The 24,699-nt window shown below is 36.6% G+C and overlaps 1 protein-coding gene and 1 pseudogene across 1 annotated transcript; one reads left to right on the forward strand and one right to left on the reverse strand.

Moving 5' to 3' along the window:
• Positions 1 to 740: 740 nt before the first annotated feature.
• LOC122435499 lies at positions 741 to 1,543 on the reverse strand (annotated as a pseudogene).
• Positions 1,544 to 6,330: 4,787 nt separating this feature from the next.
• Positions 6,331 to 6,876, forward strand: LOC122435448 (cytochrome c). Its single transcript, XM_043459631.1, has one exon. It carries the CDS (start codon positions 6,396 to 6,398, stop codon positions 6,711 to 6,713), a length of 318 nt encoding a protein of 105 aa, XP_043315566.1. The 5' UTR covers positions 6,331 to 6,395; the 3' UTR covers positions 6,714 to 6,876.
• Positions 6,877 to 24,699: the final 17,823 nt, after the last annotated feature.

Genomic DNA, 24,699 nt, shown 5'->3' on the forward strand with positions numbered 1-24,699 from the left:
GTTACAGTAAACAAAGTTCATGTTTTCTTATGGGCCGAATTGTTGCCAAGAAATAAGATATCTTCCTTCCTGTCATTCAACTTTCCTACCATTGTAGGGCACAATTCCCCCTTCTGGGCTATCAACTTTATTTAATTGAGGTTTCTGCTTCTTTTTTTTTTTCTTTTTAATATATGTATTTATTTAAGCTTTTCTTTTCCTGGTTATTTTAACTGAAGTATAGTTGATTTACAATGTTGTGCTCAAGTGGGATAGGAAGGAAAAGAGAAAGTGCTTCTGGGGATGTTATTAATATTTGCAATGTGATATCAATGCTGTAAACACTGCATATATCTTGTTTGTATGTTTGGGGGAGGCCTGTGCGAGTGTTGGTGTAACTTTTACTGAGGAGTCTCAAATGAATACAGATACTCCAGGAAAATTTTCACTTATGGTATGTCAAATCTTCCCTTTCCTGTCACTTTAAAACACTTTCAGAGACTTCATAAGTTTCCTTTCTCTTCTGAATTTAAAAAATTGTCCAGAACTGGTTACAAGAGAAGAATAAAATGAATGAAAAAGTCAGGTGAACCATCCCATAGATAGCCATTATGCAATCTGGAAAAGAATATAAGAAAACAAATATTTAAAAGTACTTGAAAGCATCCAAAAGCAGGCAGAGGTCAAGGAGAGTTTACTTTTGGAAAATGGCAATGGAGAAGGGGGAAGAGTTGAGACTCTATGGTTTTCTTTTTTTTTAATCATTTGAAGAAAAGACATATTTTATTAATCCTCAAATTCCTTAGAAGATTAATAATAAAAGCTTAGTACATATTATCAACAAGTCCAACTGTGGGGGCCACAGAAAACTCAAATGAGTTTAAGGTGAGTTTGCTTCTTTTTCATCTGATTCATCATCCGTAACCTGTTCTATGCCTTCTACTTCTGGAATATAAAACTGCAGTATGTTCTCAATTCCATTTTTCAGAGTAATGATTGAACTGGGACAGCTGGTACAAGAATCTTTATGTTTCCACTGTACGATGCCATCTTCAAAGCCTTTATAGATTACATCTCCTCCATCTTCCTGCACAGTTGGCCGTATTCTAGCATCTAACAATTCCTTAATCATTGCCACAACTTCATCATCATCTTCAGATCCTGCTTCTTCTAAAGGTGTTTCCTCAGTAACTAAAGGTAAGCCAGATGCAAAGAATCCATAATTGTAGCATAGATATCTGGTTTCAGTAAATTCCAGTCTAATTCTTCATTTTCCTCTGTGACAGTGATTAAATCTTGTCCAAAAAAAGACACTTTTTACTCCCTCAATCCTAAATAACTGCCTAGCCAGAGGGGAGCGAAATGCTGTAGCTGGTGTGGGAAAATCCATGGTCCTTGTCTCAAGAACTGGTTTTCCTGGAATAAACTTTATACTGTTGGGATTTGGGGTATCTTGTGTTTGAACATACATGTATTTCACTGTGTTACATAAGGTTACAGGGAGTGGGAAAAGTGGTCTCTGGGCAAACTGAGACAGAAACTGTTTCTTAATGGATTCATCGCATCACAAAACAACACATGGCAGTGGCAGCAGCTCCCCAGCCCAGGCTGGCCACTGCTGCCATCTTAGTCTGAGTGTGCAGGCGTAGGACAGGCTGCTCCCCCACCCCCACTCCCCTGCCTTCCAAGTCTATGGTTTTCTTATTGTAGTGTTATTGGCTCAATCATGTCCGACTCTTTGCAATCCCATGGACTGTAGCCTGCTAGGCTCCTCTGTCCATGGGATTCTCCAGACAAGAATACTGGAGAGGGTAGCCATTCCTTTCTCCAGGGGATCTTCCCAACCCAAGGATCAAACCCAGGTCTCCCACATTGCAGGCAGATTCTGAGTCACTAGGGAAGCCCATATAATTTATATATTTATATAAATATATTCTATTAAGAATATATATATATATGTTCTTTTTCAGATTCTTTTCCATCACATGTTATGACAAGATATTGAATACAGTTCCTTGTGCAATAGAGTTGTTGTTTCTGTGGTTTATCAGCAAAGTCGTATGCAAGCTCATGGACTACAGCCTTCCAGGCTCCTTTACCCATGGGAAATCCAAGGCAAGAACACTGGAGTGGGTTGGCATTTTCTTCCCCAGGGTTCATCCTAACCCAGGGATCAAACCTCCATCTCCTGCATTAGCTGGCAGATTCTTTAACACTGAACCACCTGGAAAGTCCCATGCTATAGAGTAAGTACTTGTTATTCATCTATTTTATATATGAGTGTGTACTAAGTTGCTTCAGTCATGTCCACCTATTTGCAACCCCATGGACTGTAGCCCCACCAGGCTCCTCTGTCCATGGGATTCTCCAGGAGTAAGTTGCCATGCCCTCCTCCAAGGGATCTTCCCAACCTAGGGAACAAACCTACATCTCTTAAGTCTCCTGCACTGGCAGGTGGGTTCTTTACCACTAGTGCCACCTGGGAAGCCCATTTTATATATAGTAGTGTTTATCTGTAAATCCCAAACTCCACTCCCCCTGGCCCCTTTGATAAACATATATTAGTTTTCTATGTCTTTAAGTCTGTTTCTGTTTTGTAAATAAATTCATTTGTATCATTTTTTAGATTCCACATATAAATGATATCATGTGATATTTATCACTCTCTCTCTGAATTACTTTACTTAGTATTATAGTTTCTAGGGTCATCCAAGTGCTGCAAATGGCATTATTTTATTGTTTTATATTTCTAATATTCCATTGTGTGAGTATATATATGTTGCGTTTAGTCGCAAAGTCATGTCCAACTCTTTGCAACCTCATGGACTCTAACACACCAGGCTCCTATGTCCTACACTGTCTCCTAGAGTTTGCCCAGGTTATTGTCCATTGAGTCGATCATACCATCCAGCCATCTCATCCACTTCCACCCCCTTCTCCTTTTGCCTTTGGTCTTTCCCAGCATCAGGGTCTTTTCCAAAGAGTCTGCTCTTTGCATCAGGTGGCCAAAATATTGGAGCTTCAACATCAGTCCTTCCAACAAATATTCAGGATTGATTTCCTCTAGAATTGACTAGTTTGATCTCTTTGTTGTCCAATGGATGCTCAAGAGTCTTCTCCAGCATCACATTTCAAAAGTATCAGTTCTTCAGCACTCAGACTTCTTTATGGTCCAACTCTTACATTTGTACATAACTACTGGAAAAACCATAGCTTTGACTATATGGACCTTTGTTGGCAAAGTGATGTCTCTGCTTTTTAATACACTGTCTAGGTTTCTTATAGCTTTCATTCCAAAGAAAATTAATTTCATGGCTGCATTCACAATCTGCAGTGATTTTGGAGCCCAAGAAAATAAAATCTGTTCATGCTACCAATTTTTCCCTTTCTATGTGCCAGGAAGTGCTGGGACCAGATGCCATGATCTTAGTTTTTTGAATGTTGAGTTTCAAGTCAGCTTTTTCACTCTCCACTTTGACACTCATCAAGAGATTCCTTATTTCCTCTTCCCTTTCTACCAATAGAGAGGTATCATCTGCTTATCAGAGGTTGTTGCCTTTTCTCCCAACAATCTTGACTCCAGCTTGTGATTCATCCAGCCTGACATTTCACATCATATATTCTGCATAGAAATTAAATAAGCAGGGTAACTTTATGCAAACTTGTACTCCTTTCCTAATTTGGAACCAGTCAGTTGTTGCATGTCTGCTTCTTGACCTGCATACAGGTTTCTGAAGAAACAGGCAAGGTGGTCTGGTATTCCCATCTCTTTAAGAATTGCTCACAGTTTGTTGTGATCCACACAGTCAAAGGATTTAGCATAGTCAATGAAGCAGATGTTTTTCTGGAGTTTCCTTGCTTTCTCCATGATCCATTGAATGTTGGCAACTTGATTTCTAGTTCCTCTCCCGCTCTGAAACCCAGCTTATACATTTCGAAGTTCTCAGTTCATACACTGCTGAAGCATAGCTTGAAGGATTTTGAGCATGTCTTCTTGCTGACATGTGAAATGAGCACAATTGTACAGTAGTTTGAACATTCTTTGATGTTGCCCTTCTTTGGGATTGGAATGAAAACTGGCCTTTTTCAATCTTATGTCCATTGCTGAGTTTTCCAAGTTTGCTGATGTATTAAGTGCAGCACTTTAACAGCATCGTCTTTAGGATTTTAAATAGCTCAGCTGGAATTCCATCACCTCCACTAGCTTTGTACATAGTAATGCCTTCTAAGACTCACTTAACTTCACACTCCAGGATGTCTGGCTCTAGGTGATTGACTACACCATTGTGGTTATCCAGGTCATTAAGACATTTCTTGTATAGTTCTGTGTATTCTTGCTACCTCTTTTTAATCTCCTCTGCTTCTGTTAGGTTCTTACCATTTCTGTCCTTTATGGTGTCCATCCTTGCATGATATTTCCCTTGATATCTCCAATTTTCTTGAAGAGATCTCTAGTATTTCCCATTCTATTATTTTCCTCTATTTCTTTGCATTTTTCATTTAAGAAGGCCTTCATATCTGTCCTTGCTATTCTCTGGAACTCTGCATTCAGTTAGGTATATCTTTCCCTTTCTCCCTTGCCTTTTGCTTCTCTTTTCTCTTCAGCTGTTTGTAAAGCCTCCTCAGACAACCACTTTGCCTTCTTGCATTTCTTTTTCTTGGGGATGGTTTTGGTCACTGCTCCCTGTACAATGTTACAAACCTCTGCCCATAGTTCTTAAAGCACTCTATCTACCAGATCTAATCCCTTGAATCTATTTATCATCCCCACTGAATAATCATAAAGGATTTGATTTAGGTCATACCTGAATGGCCTAGTGGTTTTCCTTACTTACTTCAATTTAAGCCTGACTTTTTCAATAAGGAGCTCATGATCTGAGCCACAGCCAGCTTCAAGTCTTCTGTCTACGGACTGTATAGAGTTTCCCCATTGTATATATGTACACACACCACATCTTCTTTATTCATCTGTCAGTGGGCACTTAGGTTGCTTCTATGTCTTTGATATTGTAAATAGTTCTGCTATGAACATTGGAGTGTATGCACCTTTTTGAATTAGAGTTTTCTTATTTTCTGGATATATGCCCAAGAGTAGGATTGCTGAATCATATGGTAAACCCATTCTTAATTTTTAAGGAACCTGTATTATGTTGTGCTGTGTGTATTAGTCACTCAGTCATGTCTGACTCTTTGCAACACCATGGACTGTAGCCCACCAGGTTCCTCTGTCCATGGAATTCTCCAAGCAAGAATACTGGATTAGGTTGCCATTTCCTTTTCCAGGGGATCTTCCCTACCCAGAGTCAAACCCAGGTCTCCTGCATTGCAGGAAGATTCTTTACCATCTAAAGCCCATGATTGCACTATTTTCCCACCAACAGGGTAGGAGAGTTCCCTTTTCTCCACACACTCTCCAGTATTCACTACTTGTAGACTTTTTAATGATTGTCATTCTGACTGGTGTGAGGTGAAACTTAAATATGGTTTTGATTTGAGTTTCTCTGATAATTAGTAATGTTAAGCACCTTTTCATGTGCCTGATGGACACCTGTACATCTTCTTTGGAGAACTGTCTCTTTAGGTTTTTTTGGTTAGGTTGTTTGTTTTTTATATTGAGCTGTATTAATTGCTTCTATAATTTGGAAATTAATCAGTAAATCATTTGCAAATATTTTCTCCCATTCAGCAAGTTACTTTTTTTTTGGTTTATGATTTTCTTTATTGTGCAAAACTTTTGAGTTCAATCAGGTTTCATTTGTTTATTTTTGCTTTCATTTCCATTTCTCTAGGAGATGGATTGAAAAAAATATTGTTGCAATTTATGTCAAAACATGTTCTACTTATGTTTTCCTCTAAGAGTTTCATAGTATCCGGCCTGACATTTAGATTTTTTTTTTTTTTTTTAGTTGGAGGCTAATTACTTAACAATATTGTAGTGGTTTTTGCCATACATTGACATGAATCAGCCATGGACTTACATGTGTTCCCCATCCCGATCCCCCCTCCCACCTCCCTCCCCTTCCCATCCCTCTGGGTCTTCCCAGTGCACCAGCCCCGAGCACTTGTCTCATGCATCCAACCTAGGCTGGTGATCTGTTTCACCCTTGATAGTATACTTGTTTCAATGATATTCTCTCAGAAATTCCCACCCTCACCTTCTCCCACAGAGTCCAAAAGTCTGTTCTGTACATTTGTGTCTCTTTTCTGTTTTGCACATAGGGTTATCATTACCATCTTTTTAAATTCCATATATATGTGTTAGTATACTGTATTGGTCTTTATCTTTCTGGCTTACTTCACTCTGTATAATAGGCTCCAGTTTCATCTATCTCATTAGAACTGATTCAGAGAAAGCGGGGCGTTCGGCTTGCGAGCGGGAACTTCTCGGTCGCGCCCAGAGAAAGAACGATTTAAAAATGGGTGATGTTGAGAAGGGCAAGAAGATTTTTGTTCAGAAGTGTGCCCAGTGCCATACTGTGGAAAAGGGAGGCAAGCACAAGACTGGGCCAAACCTCCATGGTCTGTTTGGACGAAAGACGGGTCAGGCTGCTGGATTCTCTTACACAGATGCCAACAAGAACAAAGGTATCACCTGGGGAGAGGAGACGCTGATGGAGTACTTGGAGAATCCCAAGAAGTACATCCCTGGAACAAAGATGATCTTTGCTGGCATTAAGAAGAAGGGAGAGAGGGAGGACTTGATAGCTTATCTCAAAAAAGCTACCAATGAGTAATAGTTGGCCACTGCCTTATTTATTATGAAACAGAAGTGTCTCATGACTTTTTATGTGTACCATATTTAAATTGATCTCACACACTAGAATTCAGATCATGAACGGCTGATGGAATAATTCTGTTGGACAGTCCTGATTTAAATAAGATTGGTTTGTGGCTAAACAAATATGGTCAGCTTTTTTAATTTTGATAGTAATTCCGGTTCAACAAGTACTATCACTTTTCCCATTCTAAAGAGATGATTGAACTTGAATAAGGAATATTAAACTTCTTAGGGAGATGGTGCATTCCTTCTCAAACCCTGTAAGAGATTGGTTTTATATTTAGATTTCTATAACTGGTTATATTAATATATTTAAATACTGAAAAGGTCCCTTCACTGTCTCATAGAACAGAGGAGGATTCAGATGTGTTTGAAGTTGTGTTCATTAGCCTGTTAAGGCAAGAATTGAAAATACACTGACAAACTCCACTTTATCTTTTTGGTTTTATAAACTATGCCAATTTAATTAAAATTCTCTATCTAAAATTTAGCCTTTTACTTAATGAAAGGCATTTTAGTGTGGTTTATGTATAGCATCAAATAAAGAGTATTTAGCACCTCAAAAAAAAAAAAAAAAAAGAACTGATTCAAATGAATTCTTTTTAATGGCTGAGTAATATTCCATTGGTGTATATGTACCATAGCTTCTTATCCATTCGTCTGCTGATGGGCATCTAGGTTGCTTCCATGTCCTGGCTATTATAAACAGTGCTGTGATGAACATTGGGGTGCACGTGTCTCTTTCAGATCTGGTTTCCTCGGTGTGTATGTCCAGGAGTGGGATTGCTGGGTCATATGGCAGCCATGTTGAGTTTATTTTTTGTATGGTGTTAGGGCGTGTTCTAATTTCATTCTTTTACACGTAATTGTCCACTTTTCCCAACACCACTTATTGAAGAGACTGCCTTTTCTCCACTGTATGTTCTTACCTCTTCTGTTGAAGATTAATTGACCATAGGTATGTGGGGTTATTTCTGTGCTCTCTACTGTGTTTCATTGACCCATATGTCTGTTTTGTGCCAGCACCACACTGTTTTGAATACTGTTTCTTTGCAGTAGTGTCTGAAGTCTGAGAGGGTTATGCCTCTGTCTTTGTTCTAGTCCTTCAGGATTGCTTTGGCAATTCTGGATCTTTTGTGGTTCCATATAAATTGTAAGATCATTTGTTTTAGTTCTGTGAAAAATGAAAAAGACATCATGGGTAACCTGATAGGAATCACATTAAATCTGTAGGTTGTTTTTTCATTTTTTAAATGGCTTTCTTTGCTGTGCAAAATCTCATAAGTTTGATTAAGTCCCATTTGTTTATCTTTATTTTTATTTCTATTACTTTGGGAGACTAATCTAAGAAAACACTGACACAATTTATGTCAGAGAATGTTTTACCTATGTTCTCTTCGAGCAGTTCTATGGTGCCATGTCTTAAGTTTAAGTCTTTAAACCACTTTGAGTTTATTGTTGTTCATGGTGTGGAGGTGTGTTCTAACTTTATTGAATTATATGCAGCTGTGCAACTTTTCCAGTACCACTTGCTGAAGAGACTTTTTCCCATTTTGTATTCTTGCCTCCTTTATTGTAGATTAATTGACCATATGTGTGAGGGTTCATTTCTGTGCCCTCTATTCTGTTTCATTGATCCATATGTCTGTTTTTGTGCCAATACCCTTCTGTTTTTGATTACTATAGCTTTGTAGTACTGTTTGAAATCTGGAAGAATTATGCCTCTTTCTTTGTTTTTGTTCCTCAGGATTGCTTTGTAAATTATGGATCTTTTATGATTCCATATAAATTTTTGGATTATGTGTTTTAGTTCTGTGAAAAATGTCATTGTTAATTTGATAGGGCTCACATTAAATCTGTAGGTTGCTTTGGGTAGTATTGCCATTTTAACCATATTAATTCTTCCAATCCAAGAGCATGGGATATTTTCCCGTTTATTTAAATCCTCTTTTATTTCCTTTATTAATGTTTTACAGTTTTCAGTTTATGAGTTTTTCACCTTCTTGGTCAGGTTTATTCCTATGTGTAAGAAATGTAAGTAATTTCTGAGTGTTAATTTTGTTGTCTGCTATTTTGCTGAATTCATTTATTAGATTTAACAATTTTTGTGTGGAGTCCTTAGGGTTTTCTATATAGAGAATATCATGTCATCTGTATATAGCAACAATTTTACCTCTTCCTTTCCAATTTGGATATTTTTTACTTCTTTTTCATGCCTAATTGCTGTGGCTAGGACTTTCAATACTATGTTGAAGGGAAGTAGTGAAAGTGGATATCTTTGTCTCATTCTATGTTTAAGTGACAAGTGTTTCAGCTTTTCACCATTGAGTATTATATTGGCTGTGGTTTTGTCATAAACAGCTTATATTACATTTATATATATTCCTGCTGTATCCACTTTGGTAAGAGTTTTTATCATGAATGGATGTTGAATTTTGTCAAATGCTTTTTCTGCATCTATTGAGATATGGTTTTTGTATTTTCATTTGTTTATATGGTATATTACATTGAATCATTTGTCTATGTTGAAGCACCCTTGTGAACTTGGAATGAATCCCACTTGGTTGTGATGTACGATCTTTTTTATGTGTTGTTAGGTTTAGTTTGATCACATTTTGTTGAGAAGTTTTTCATCTATATTCATCAGACATTGGCCTGTAGTTTTTTTGATAGTATTTTTGTCTGGTTTTTAGTATCAGTAATGGTGGCTTTATAGAATGATTTTTGGAGTGATCATTACTCTTTAATCTTTTAGAGGGATTTGAGATGGAGCAACATAAGTTCTTAATATGTTTGGTAGAATTCCCCAGTGAATCTATCTAGTCCTGTATTTTTGCTTTTGAGGAGTTTTTTGTTGTTGTTGTTTGTTTGTTTTTAATTGCAAATTCTTTTAAAACTGTTTGGTCTGTTCAAATTAGCTGTTTATTCTTGATTCAGTTTTTGTGGGCTGTGTGTTTCTAGATATTTGTCCCTTTCTTCTAGGTTGTCCAATTTGCTCACATATAATTGTTCATAGTATTCTCTTATGGTTTCTTGTATTCTGTGGTATTGCATGTAATTTCTCCTCTTTCATTTCTTATTTAGTTTATTTAAGTCCTCTTTCTTTTCTTTTTGGTGATATTTGTCAAATACTTGGTCAGATATTTGTCAATTTTGTTTATACTTTCAAAAAACCAGCTTCTGATTTTATTTATTCTTTCCTACTTTTAAAAAATCTCTATTTTATTTATTCCTACTCTGATCTTTATTATTGCCTTCCTTCAGCTGATTAGGTTTCATTTGTTCCTCTTTTTCTACTTCCTTTAGGTAGTAGGTTAGGTTGTTTATTTTATATTTTTCAATTTTTTTAGGAAGGCCTGTATCTCTGTGGACTTTCCAGTTAGGAGTGTTTTTGCTGCATCCCATATATTTTGTAGTTGTGTTTTCATTGTCATTTGTCTCTAGCTGTTTTTTAATTTCCTCTTTGATTCTATCATTGGCCTATTGATTTTTCAGTAGTGTGTTGTTTAGTTTCTATGTAATCATTCATTAATTTTCAGGATGACTTTATTTCTTATTTTAAATTTTAAGATTGATCCATAAACATTTATAATTATTAAGTTAATTTGGTAAAGTTAATGCACACAAATTTGATAAACCAAAAATTTTATCTCTATAGACTAGCCAACAAACTGGAAGATTATATAAAAATTATCCTTTAGGTTACATCAAATAGGGATTTCCCTGGTGGTCCAATGGTAAAGAATCCACCTTGCACTGTAGGAGACATGGGTTTGAATCCTGGTTGGGGAACTAAGGTCTCACATGCCATGGAGCAACTATGCAAGAGAATGTCCCATGTGTGCTTGAAAAGAACTTGTATTCCGGTTTTCTTAATGCAATGTCCTGAAAATATCAACTAAACCTAATTGCTTGACTGTGTTATTTAGCATCTATGTTGCCTTATTGATTTCCTGTCTGAAGGAGCTGTCTATTGGTGTTAGTGGGGTGTAAAACTCTCCTACTATTATTGTATTCCTGTTAATTTCTCCTTTTATGTCTGTTAGTGTTTATGTATTTAGGTGTCCCTATATTGGGTGTGTATAATGGCTTTCTTTTGAATTTTTCTTGAGTTCTTGTCTTTTTTGTTTTTGTGAATCTTTTTAACTTGTGTTTTTAACTTGTGGTTACCCTTGTTTTCAAGTATGTTGACCCATTATTACATCTACCTGCTTTAGATTGGTAGTAGTATAAGCTCAAACACATTCTTTAAAAATTCTACATCTTCTTACTCCTCTCCTCATATTTTGTGATTTTGGTGTCTGATTTTACATCTTGGTGTTTATCCTCTTGCTGTTCACAGTAGTTATAATTGCTTTCACAAAATTTTTTTTGTTTACTTAAATCTATGTACTGCTTTATTTAAATGATCTATAATCTTTTTTATTTGCTTTTCCTATTGCAATTTTCCCTTTCCTATAGATTCTTACTTCTTTTTTTTTTTTTTTTTAGAGAAGACTTTTTGATATTTCTTTTGGGGTAGGTTTAGTATTGCTGAATTATTTTAGTTTTTGCTTGTCTGGGAAATTCTTTTATCTCTATCCATTCTAAATGGTAACCTTGCTGGCTAGAGTATCCTAAGTTGTAGATTTTTCCTTTTCAATCTTTGAATATATTATATCTCTCTACACTCTTCTGGCCTGCAGAGTTTCTGTAAAGAAATCATCTGATAATTATATGGGAGTTCCCTTGTAACTGACCCTTATTTTATTCTTGCTACTTCAGAATCCTCTCTTTACCTTTAAATTTGCCATTTTAATTATGATATGTCTTTCTGTAGGTCTGTTTGGGTTCATAATGTATGGGGCTCTCTGTGCCTCTTGTACTTGGATATCTGTTTCCTTCTTTAGCTTGGGGAACTTTTCTCCAAATACATTTTTGATCCCCCTTTCTCTTGTGAGTCCATGGACTGTAGCTCACCAGGCTTTTCCATCCATGGGGTTTTCCAGGCAAGAGTACTGAAGTGGGTTGCCATTTCCTCCTCCAGGGGATCATCCCCACCCAGGGATCGAACCCATGTCTCCTGCATTGAAGGCAGACGCTTTACCCTCTGATCCACCAGGGAGTCCCTCTTATCTTTATGGAATCTCTATTATGCAATAAGAGAATAAATTATATCAGTAATAAAAAATTTAACATAGAAAATCTCAGGACTGTATGGTTTCACTGATGAATTCTACCAAACCTTTAAAATTAGAATTAATATCAATCTTTCTCAAACTCTTCCAAAAGAATAGACGAGGGAGTACATCCTAATATGTTCTGTGAGATCGTGATTACCTTTTTTTAAAATACAGGAAAGAACATTGTAAAAAAAAGAAAATTATAGAATATATATGTATATGCACATTATGTATAGATGGAGAAACTCTCAGAAAAATACTATTCAATCTAATCCAGAAACATATTAAAAAATATAACCTTTTCAAAGTGAAGATTATTAAGGATGCAAAGGTGTTTCCACGTATAAAAATAAGACTATGCTTAATACTACATTAGTAGAATGAAGGCATCAAAAATGTTATCATACTAAATAACACAGAAAAAGCAACTGATGGTATTCAACATCTTTTAATAATAAAAGCATTTAGCAATATAGGAATAGAAATGACTTTCCTTAAGCTGGTAAGAGCTTCATGAAAAACCCACAGGTAATATCATACTCAATGCTGAAAGACTAAAAACCCAACCTTAGGACTAGGATCAAGAAAAGGATGCTCATTTTCACCCCATCTGCTCAATATTGTAATAAAGTTCTAGACAGACTAATTAAGCACAAAAAATAAACAAAAGGTATATACTTTAAAAGGAAGAAGTAAAACTATCTATAGTCACAGATGACACGATTTTATATGCAAAATATCCTAAAGAATTTACCAAAAAGTCTGCTAAAACTAATAAAAAATTCAGCAAAGTTGCAAGATGAAAAATCAACACGAAAAACAATCTGTTGCCTTTTGATGTACTAGCATTCAGCAACCCAAAAATGAGATTACTAAAGCAATTCTATTTAAAGTAATATTAAAAATAATAGCATGCTTAGGAAAAAGTTTAACTAAGGAAGTATAAGAAACAAACACTGAAAATTCAAAGGGTTGCTGAAAGAAATTTTAAAAGTCCTAAATAAATGGAAAGACATTCCATATTCATGAATCAAAATATATTATTTTCAAGATAATAATACTGCCTGATGAAATCTATGAAATCTACAGATTCAGTGCAGTTACTAGAAAATACCAACAGCAATTTTGCAGACATGAAAAACACCAACTCTAAAATTTACATAGGAATATGAGGGGCCCTGAGTAGTTAAAACAATCTTGAAAAGGAAGGACGACTTTAGAGGACTCAAACATCTTGAGTTTACTTACTACAAAGTTACATTCATAAAAAGTGTCATTCTAGTATAAGGATTGCCATAGAGATCAATGGAATTGGATTGAGGTCAACAACAAAAAAATACCTTGTGTCAATTGGCTTTTGAAAAATATGTCATAACCATTCAATGAGGAATAATAGCCTCTTCAAAAATGGTGTTGGAACAATTGGATATCCACATACAATCCAATAAAGCTGAACCCTTATTTCATAGCATATGCAAATTTTTAGTAGTTTAAAAGACTTAACTAATAGAACTAAAATTTAAAACTCTTGGAAGAAACATGGGGACAAATGTTCATGACCTTGTATCTGACAATGGTTTATGTGATATTACACTAAAATTATGAGCAACAAAAGGTAAGAATAGATAAGTGAACTTCATGAAAGTAAACTTGTGTACCAGAGGTCATTCTCAAGACAGTTAAATGACAATCTACAGGATGGGAAAAGATATTTGTTAATTATGTATCTGATAAAGGTCTAATATCCAGATTACATCAAAAACCCTCACAATTCAAAAGCAATACAAAAAATTATTCAATTTTTTAAATGTATGAAGTTTTTCTGCACATTTTTAAAGCAAAGTGTTTGAACACAAAGATAAACAATACACTTCTAAATAGCCAGGAAGCCACTGAAGAAATAAAAGAGGAAATCAAAAGATATCTAGAAAGTGGGAATAAAAGGAATCCAGATTGGAAAAGAAGTAAAACTCTCATGATACTATACACATAGAAAACCTTTAAAATGCAACCAAAAAAAAACTACTAATCAATTAATTTAGTAAAGTCACAGGATTTAGAATTAATACACAGAAATCCCTTGCATTCCAATACACTAACAACGAAAAATCAGAAAGAGGAATGAAGGAAACAATTCCATTCACCACTGCAACAAAAAGAATATGATACCTGCTGGATCACAGGCATCGTGTTCCATTTTGGGAGCCCTCATTCACATTTGGAGGCCCAAAATCACTGAGGGCTGACATTTCTTGCCCGTTGTTATGGCATAAAATATTTCAATTCACACTACCCAAAGAAATCTACAGATTCAATGCAATCCCAATTAAATTACCAATGGCAATTTTCACAGAACTAGAAGAAAAAGTTGCACAACTTGTATGGAAACACAAAAGACCCCCAAAAGCCAAAGCAACATTGAGAAAGAAAAGCAGAGTTGAAGGAATAAACCTCCCTGACTTCAGACTATATTCAAAGCTACAGTCATCAAGACAGTATGTTACTGGCACAAAAACATAAATATACACCAATAGAACATGATAGAGAGCCCTGAGATAAATCCACAAACATATGGCCACCTTATCTTTGACAAAGGAGGCAAGAATATACAGTGAAAAAAAGATAGCCTCTTCAATAAGTGGTGCTGGAAAACCTGGACAGCTATGTGAAAAAGAATGAAATTAGGACATTTCCTAACACTGTACACAAAAATAAGCTCAAGATGGATTAAAAACTTAAATGTAAGTCCAGAAACTATAAAGCTCTTAGAGGAAAACACAGGAGAACACTCTTTGACATAAATAGCAGTAAGATTTTTCTCTCACCCACCTCTTAGAGGAATGGAAACAAAAACCAAAATAAAGAGATAGTACCGAATAAAACTTAAAAGCTTTTGCACAGCAAAGGAAACTATAAACAAGATGAAAAGACAACCCTCAGAATGGGAGAAAATTAATGCAAACAAAGCAACTTAAAAAGGGTTAAACTCCAAAATATATAAGCAGCTCATACAGCTCAGTATCGGAAAAACAAACAACTCAATAAAAAAATCGGCAGAATACCTAAACAGACATTTCTCCAAAGAAGACATACAAGTGGCCAATAAACATGAAGAGATACTCAACATTGCTCATTATTAAAGAAATGCAAATCAAAACTACAGTAAGGTGTCATCTCACACCAACCAGAATGACCATCATCAAAAAATCTAGAAATAATAAATGCTGGAGAGAGTGTGGAGAAAGGGGAACCCTCTTGCACTGTTGGTGGGAATTTAATCTGATACAGTCATTATGGATAACAGTATGGAGACTCCTTCGAAAACTAGGAATAAATCTACAGCATGATCTAGCAACCCTGCTACTGGGCATATATATACCCTGTTGTTGTTCAGTCACCTGGTTGTGTCTGACTCATTGCAACTCCATGGACTGCAGTACTTCAGGCTTCCCTGTTCCTCACTATCTCCCAGAGTTTGGTCAAATTTATGTCCATTGACTCGGTGATGCCATCCAACCATCTCATCCTCTGTCGTCCCCTTCTCCTCTTGCCTTCAAGCTTTCCCAGCATCAGGATCTTTTCAAATGAGTCAGTTCTTCGCAACAGGTGGCCAAAGGATTGGAGTTTGACCTTCAGCATCAGTCCTTCCAGTGAATATTCAGGATTGATTCCCTTTAGGATTGACAGGTTTGATCTTCTAGTAGTCCAAGGGACTCTTAAGAGTCTTCTCCAACACCACATTTCAAAAGCATCAATTCTTTGGTGCTCAGCCTTCTTTATTGTCCGACTCTCAAATCCATACATGACTACTGGAAAAACCATAGCTTTGACTAGATGGATCTTTGTTGGCACAGTGATGTCTCTGCTTTTCAATATGCTGTCTAGGTTTGTCATAGCTTTTCTTCCAAGGAGCAAGCATCTTTTAATTTCATGGCTGCATTAACCATCTGCAGTGATTTTGGATTCCAAGAAGATAAAGTGTCTCACTGTTTCCATTGCTTCCTTATCTATTCGCTAGGAAGTGATGAGACCAGATGCCATGATCTTAGTTTTCTGAATGTTGAGTTTTAAGCCAGTTTTTTCACTCTCCTCTTTCACCTTCATCAAGAGGCTCTTCAGTTCCTTTTCACTTTCTGCCATTAGGGTGGTGTCATCTGCATATCTGAAGTTATTGATATTTCTCCTGTCAGTCTTGATTTAAGGTTGTGATTCACCCAGCCTGGCATTTGCATGATATACTATGCTATAAATATAAGTTAAATAAGCAGGGTGATAATATACAGCCTTGATGTACTCCTGTCCCAATTTTGAACCAGTCTGTTGTTCCATGTCTGATTCTAACTGTTGCTTCTTGACCTGCATACAGGTTTCTCAGGAGGCAGGTAAGGTGGTGTGATAGTCCCATCTCTTTAATCATTTTTCACAGCTTGTTGTAATCCACACAGTCAATGGCTTTAGCATAGTTGATGAAGCAGAAGTACATATTTTTCTGAAATTCTCTTGCTTTTTCTAAGATTCAGTGGATGGTGGCAGTTTGATCTCTGGTTCCTCTGCATTTTCTAAAGCCAACTTATACATCTGGAATTTATCAGTTCCCATACTGTTGAAGCCTAACTTGAATGATTTTGAGTGTTACCTTACTAGCATGTGAAATGAGCACAGTTGTACGGTAGTTTGAGCATTCTTTCGTATTGTCCTTCTTTGAGACTGGAATGAAAACTGACCCTGAGAAAACCACAATTCGGAAAGACACATGTACCCCAATGTTCATTGTAGCACTCTTTGCAATAACCAGGACATGGAAGCAACCTATATATCCATTATTGATGAATAAATAAAGAAGATGTGGTACATACAATGAAATATGACTCATATTTCTCATTATTCATACTCATAGTCATAAAAAGGAACAAGTTTGAGTCTGTTGTAGTGAAATGAATGAATCTGGAACTTATTATACAGAGTGAAGTCAGAAGGAAAAAAACAAGTATCATATATTAACACATATATATGGAATCTGGGGCTTCCCTGGTGGCTCACATAGTAAAGAGTCTACCTGCAATGTGGGAGACCCAAGTTCAATCCCTGGTTTGGAAAGATCCCCTGGAGAAGGAAATGGCAACCCACTCCAGTATTCTTGCCTGGAAAATTTCATGGACAGAGGAGCCTGGCAAGTCACATGAGTCAGACATGACCGAGCAACTACTAACTAACAAGGAAATATAGAAAAACATTACTGCTGAACCTAGTAGAGAACAGACTTGTGGACACAGTGCGGGAAGGTGAGGGTGGGGTGAATTGAGAAAGTAGCATTGACATATGTACACTATAATGTATAAAATAGATCAGTTCAGTTCAGTTCAGTCACTCAGTCGTGTCCGACTCTTTGCGACCCCATGAACCGCAGTTAGTGGCAAGTTGCTATATAACACAGGAAGCCCAGCCTGGTGCTCTGTGATGAAGTAGAAGAATGGAATGGGGGGGGGAGGGTGGGTAACTCAAGAGGGAGGATATATATGTATATGTGTGTGTGTGTATATATATATATGTATGTGTATATATATATATATATATATATATAATTATAATTGATTTGTGTTATTGTACAACAGAAACCAGTGCAACACTGTGAATCAATATTTCACCAATTAAAGCATTAAAAAAATAAAAGCAGTTTTTCATATTGTATTGTATGAGTTGTTTATATATGTTGAATATTAACCCCTTAATGATCATATCATTTGCAAGCATTTTCTCCCATTCAATAGGTTGTCTTTTCACTTTGTGGATAATTTCCTTTACTGTGTGAAAGCTTTTAAGTTTAATTAGGTCCTATTCATTTACTTTTACTTTTGCTTTATTTGCTTTAGGAAACTGATCCAAAAAAATATTGTTGTGATTTATGTATTCTTCTATCTATGTTTTTCTCGAAGAGTTTGATGGTATTTTATCTTACATTTAATTCTTTAATCCAACAACCAAATGAAGAGATGCTCAATATCGCTAATCAGGGAAATGCAGATCAAAACTGTAATGAGATATCATCTCACTCCTGTCAGAATGGCTATCATCAAAAAAACCACACATGACAAATGTTGGCGAGGATGTGGAGAAAAGGGAACTCTCTTACACTGTAGATGGGAATGTAAATTGGTGCAGCCATTATGGAAAATACTATGGAGCTTTCTCAAAAAACTAGAAATAGAACTACCATATGATGCAGCAATTCCACTCCTAGGTATATACCCCCCCCCAAAAAAAACACACTAATTAAAAAAGATACATGCATCCTAAAATTCACAGCAGCATTATTTACAGTTACCAAGATTTGAAGACAACCTACGTGTCCATCAACAAATAAATGACTAAAGAAGATGTGGTATATATACAATGGAATAATACTCAGCCATAAAAAGTATGAAATTTTGATATTGGACTATGTTATGCTATGTGAAATATGTCAGACAGAGAAAGGCAAATATTATATAATTTTATTTGTATGTAGAATCTAAAATATAAAACAAAATAGTGAAGATTTTTTTTAAAGCTGACTCACAGAAGATAAACCAGCAGTTACCAGCGGGGAGGTGGTAAGAGGAAATATGGGAGTGGAGGAGTGGGAGGTACAAACTATGGGGTGTAAGATAGACACAAGAGGGCATTATACAATGTGGGGAAGATAGCCAATATTTTGTAATAACTGTAAATGAAAAGTAACCTGTAAAATTTGTATAAAAATATATAAAGGACTTGGATATATAACTCTTCAATATGGTGCACAAGTGACCAATGAACACATGAAAAAATACTCAATATTTGTCATAAGGAAAATCAAAACCACAGTTAGATAACACTTCAAAGATACCAGGATGACCATAATTAATAAAAAAGAAAATTATGTGAGGTGTGGAGGATGGGAACACTCATATACTACTGGTGGGAATATAAAATAGTGCAGCCACTATGGAAAGTACTACAGTTTTTCTTCAATTAGAGTTGACTCTTGAACAATATGTATTTCAGTTGCACAAGTACATGTATATGTGGATTTTTGACTATTTTAGTAAATATTATAGTCTTACACAGTTTATAGTTGGTTGAATTTGCACATGCAGAATCACATAGACAGAGGAATCATGGATACAGAGGAACCATTTATATGGAGGGTCAACTATAAGTTATATATGGATTTTCAATGTGGTGTTGGGTCAGTACCCTTAACCCCCACATTGTTTAAGGGTCAACCTTAGTCAAACATAGAATTATTATACAGTCCAGCAATTTGACTCATATTTATATACCCAAAAGAACTGAAAAAAGGTTTTCAAATAAAAGCTTGTAGAGGAATGTTGATAGCAGCACTATTCACAGTAACCAAAAAGTGAAGACAGCTCAAACATCCATCAACTGTTGAACAGAGAGAGACATAATGTGGGATATACATACAATGTAATATTAGTCAGCCATTGAAAAGAGTTAAATATTGATATATAGTACAACTTGTATGAACCTTGAAACTACTATGTTAAGTGAAAGAAACTAGACACAAAAGCCACATATGTTTTTATTTATGTAAAATATATAGAATTGGCAATTCATAGAGATAAAAAGCAGATTAGTGGTTTCCAGGGACTGGGTGAAGAGGTAAATGAGGAGTAACTTTAATGAATATAGAGTTTCTTTTTGCCATAACAAAAAGTTCTGCAACTAGATATTGGTGATAGCTGTACAATACTGTGCATGTATTTAGTACCACTGAATTGTATACTTTAAAATGTTTAAAATTAGTAAATTTTATATTGCATATATATTGCACAATAAGAAGGCATTATCTCATTGTTTCCTATTTCACAATTCAGGTACAGATCTCACTGTACTGAAAGCAATGTGTTGGCAGAGCTTTCTGGGGAGCTGTAGGAGATAATCACTTTCTTTCCCTCTCCAGCTTATAGAGGCATCCAGCATTTCTTAGTTTATGCCTGCAAGCATCATGAAAGTCTGTAGCATAGGATTATTTTAACCATTCTTTTGGTGTCACATGTTTTCCTCTGGATTTTCTATTTTGACTCTCCCTCCACACTTATACACCCTTGTGATTCCATGTAGGACACACTTATATAGTTCAGGATAATCTCCCTACTTTAAGGTCACCCAGTTGGCAACTTTCAGTCAGTCTACAACTTCAATTTCCTTTTGACATGTATCCTAACAACTTTAGACGGCCATTATTCTGCTTACCACACCCAGCAATTCCACTCCTAGGTATATCCCAGAGAATTTGAAACATATTTCCAGGTAAAAAGCTTGCATGCAAATATTCATAGCAGCGTTATTCATAATCACTAAGATGAAAACATATTAACTGTCCACCAACTGATTAGTGGATAAGCAAAACATGGTATATTCATACAATATAAATTATTCAGCTACAGAACAGAATGAAGTACTGATGTATGCACAACATTGGCGAATATTGAATATACTATGCCAAGTGAAAGAAGTCAGATGCAAAATATCACATAATATATTATTCTATTTATATGAAATGTCTAGAATAGGAAATCAATGTACACAGGAATTAGATTACAGATGAAAAAGTTGAAGCTAGGGAGGTAAAGTCACTTATGTAAGGCAATTAAGCGGTCATAACTCAACCTATGTTCTTGGAGACGCGACATTATGTTCATTTCCCTACTCTGCCCAATCTCTCAAAACCAATGGGTATGAAAAAGTACACATATTCTCTTGTGGTCACTTCCCATAGTAACAAAGGTTTATGTGGGATCATAGGGTTTTAAAGGAAGGGAGGAGATCTAGGATGAGGCAGGAAGAGAAACAGCTGGGCCAGCATACACTAAGACAAAAATGACATCATTCTTGGTTCAAGTAAACATTTATTGAATAACGGTAAAATCACTACAGCATAGGCAGCAAGAGCAGGTAGGGGTAGTAAAAGCAGTATATGTGTAGATGGGAGAAGAAGAAAGTAAATTCTTTTCCTACATTCTGCATTTGTCTTCTATTATGCAGAGCCTGATTTTTTGAAGTATCTGCATTCTTTCAATTTAGTCCTCACCTGGCAATGACCCTTTGCAGCCTTAACTTAATCTCCTATGGGAATGAAACTATGGAGGAAGATGATATTTGAGTTTCCTAGCTCAAGTTTCAATGTCTGCAAGCCTGATTTTAATTCAAATGATTGTAGGAAGGAATTTCTCTGGCCAAATCAAGTGTGGATTGCAATGGTAAATAGTAAAAGAAACCCATCTAGCAGAATACTAAAAGCCAGTGTCTGAAAAGGTACACTGCCAATTGATACCTAAAAAGTTCTGAGACAGTCAACCATCAGAAACGTCAAGGCAAATAGTGCATTGAAGTTCCAGAATTGCCTTTTACATTGATCAATTGCTTTCTTGATAGAACTGTATAGGTAACATGAGATGTATGCTCAAGCACTTGCTGCCTCTTTTTCTCTTTGGAGCTGTTTGACAAACATGAGTAATTCTCTGTATATCCTTCACTGAAGAGCTGGGTCAATACATCTGCTTTCTGTTCAGACTTACAGGCAAGAATATCCTAGGTCTGGGATTCCAAATAAGACAGAATGCTGTGCCCACCATAGACACATGATTCCAAAGACAGACATTAGCAGAGCCACTTTTTACTGTTCCACTCTTCCTGGAAGAAAGCAGATTTGTCTTTGGAATCTGCCTGGTTAATTTAGTGGAATGAGAAGTTGCCATCCTACTGTGCAGGGGTAACCCACTCTGGCTGTCCTCTATTTTCTGGGACCCAGACCTTACACTTATGAGAGCACTATGAAGGCACATTAAGTTCATAAAAGAGAGCTGTAAGGGAATGTAAGGGACAACCACTGTCAACTTTTTTTTAATCTCAAAGTGCCAAGTACATTATTATGTAGGGAATGTAAAGAAAGTGATTATCTGTACATTAAGCAAGCTGATTCAGAGTATACTTTGCTCCTTAAATGATCAAACAGATGTTGGCAATTTGATCTCTGGTTATTCTGCCTTTTCTAAACCCAGCTTGAACATCTGGAAGTTCTCAGTACACATACTATTTAAGCCTGGCTTGGAGAATTTTGAGCATTACTTTGCTAGAGTGTGAGATGAGTGCAATTGTGCAGTAGTTGGAACATTCCTTAACATTGCATTTCTTTGGGATTGGAGTGAAAACTGATCTTTCCCAGTCCTGTGGTCACTGCAGAGTTTTCCAAATTTGCTGGCATATTGAGTGCAGCACTGTAACACCATCATCTTTTAGGATTTGAAATAACTCAACTGGAATTCCATCACCTCCACTAGCTTTGTTCTTAGTGATGCTTCCTAAGGCCCACTACTTCGCATTCCAGGATATCTGGCTCTTGGTGAGTGATCACACCATCATGGTTATCTGGGTCAAGAAGATCTTTTTTATACAGTTCTTCTGTGTATTTTTCCCACTTCTTCTTAATATCTTCTGCTTCTGTTAGGTCCATACCATTTCTGTCCTTTATCGAGCCCACCTTTGCATGAAATGTTCCCTTGGTATCTCTAATTTTCTAGAAGAGATCTCTAGTCTTTACCATTCTATTGTTTTCCTCTATTTCTTTGCATTGATCACTTAGGAAGGTTTTCTTATCTCTCCTTGCTATTCTTTAGAATTCTGCATTCAAATGGGTATATCTTTCCTTTTCTGCTTTGCCTGTCACTTCTCTTCTTTTCTCAGCTATTTGTAAGACCTTCTCAGACAACCATTTTGCCCCTTATTGTTTCTTTTTCTTGAGGATGGTCTTGATCACTGCCTCCTATACAATGTCATGAATCTCTGTCCAAAGTTCTTCAGGCATTCTGTCTATCAGATCAAATCCTTTGAATCTATTTGTCACTTCCACTGTATAATCATAAGGGACTTTATTTAGGTCATAACTGAATGGTCTAGTGGTTTTCCCTACTTTCTTCAATTTAAGTCTGAATTTTGCAATAAGGACTTCATGATCTGAGCCACAGTCAGCTCCCAGTCTTGTTTTTGCTGACTGTATAGAACTTTTCCATCTTTGCCTGCAAAGAATGAAATCAATATGATTTTGCTATTGACCATCTGATGATGGCCATGTGTAGAGTCTTCTCTTGTGTTGTTGGAAGAGGGTGTTTGCTATGACCAGTGCATTCTCTTGGCAAAACTCTGTTAAATTTTGCTCTGCTTCATTTTGTACTCCAAGGCCAAACTTGCCTGTTACTCCAAGTATCTCTTGGATACTCCAAGTATCCAAATACTCCATATTTTTGCATTCCAGTCCCCTTTGATGAAAAGGACATCTTCTTTGGTGTTAATTCTAAAAGGTGTTGTAGGTCTTCATAGAACTGTTCAACTTCAGCTTTTTCAGCATTAGTGGTTGGGGCATAGACTTGGATTACCATGATGTTGAATGGTTTGCCTTGGAAGTAAACACAGATCATTCAGTCATTTTTGAGACTGCATCCAAGTATTGCATTTCAGACTCTTTTGTTGACTATGAGGTTTACTCCATTCCTTCTAAGGGATTCTTGCCCACAGTAGTAGATATAATGGTCATCTGAATTAAACTCACTCATTCCAGTACATTTTAGTTCACTGATTCCTAAAATTTCGATGTTCACTCTTGCCATCTGCCATTTGACCACTTCCAATTTACCTTGATTCATAGACCTAACATTTCAGGTTCCTATGCAATATTGCTTTTTACAGCATCAAACTTTACTTCCATCACCAGTCACACCCACAACTGGGCATTGTTTTCACTTTGGCTCTGTCTCTTCATTATTTCTGGAGTTATTTCTCTACTCTTCTCCAGTAGCATATTGGGCATCTACTGACCTGGGGAGTTCATCTTTCAGTGTCATATCTTTTTGCCTTTTCATACTGTTCATGGGGTTCTCAAGGCAAGAATACCAAAGTGGCTTGCCATTCTCTTCTCCAGTGGACCACATTTTGTCAGAACTCTCCACTATGACCCAGCCATCTTGAGTAGCCCTACACGGCATGGCTCATAGTTTCTTTGAGTTAGACAAGGCTGTGGTCCATGTGATCAGTTTGATTAGTTTTCTGTGATTGTGATTTTCATCCTGTCTTCCATCTGATAAGGATAAGAGTCTCATGGAAGCTTCCTGTTGAGAGAGACTGACAGTGGGGGAAACTGGGGTTTGTTCATGGGTGGATCCATTCTCAGTAAATCTTTAATCAAATTTTCTGTTGAAGGGTGGGACTGTCTTCCCTCCCTGTTGTTTGACCTGAGACAAAACTATTAGGGGTAATGAAGATAATGGCAACCTCCTTTAAAAGGTCTTGTTCATGCACTGTTTTATTCAGTGCCCCTGACCCTGCATCAGGCCACTGTCGACCCACATGTCTACGGAGACTCCTGGACACTCACAGGCAAGTCTGGGCCAGTCTCTTGTGGGATCATTGCTCCTTTCTCCTGGGTCCTGATATGCACAAGGTTTTGTTTGTGCCCTCCAAGAGTCTGTTTCCCCAGTCCTGTGTAAGTTCTGTAATCAAATCCCACTGGCCTACAAAGTCAAATTCCTGGGGGTTCTCAGTCCCTTTGCCAGATCCCCAGGTTGGGAAATCTGTTGTGGATCCTAGAACTTTCTTAACAATATGAGAATTTCTTTATTGTTCTGCAGTTTGTGGGTTGTCTGCTCAGTGTCTCTATGGCGGGGTTAATGGCGACCTCCTCCAAGAGGGCTTATGCCACATGCTGTGTGACCCAGGTCTATTGCACCCAGAGCCCATGCCGCT

This window comes from Cervus canadensis, chromosome X (genome assembly GCF_019320065.1).
Source record: "Cervus canadensis isolate Bull #8, Minnesota chromosome X, ASM1932006v1, whole genome shotgun sequence".
NCBI lineage: Eukaryota > Metazoa > Chordata > Mammalia > Artiodactyla > Cervidae > Cervus > Cervus canadensis.

Bases quoted from the DNA above. Each gene is read 5' to 3' on its own strand.
- LOC122435448 (XM_043459631.1), top strand. From the start codon at position 6,396: ATGGGTGATGTTGAGAAGGGCAAGAAGATTTTTGTTCAGAAGTGTGCC.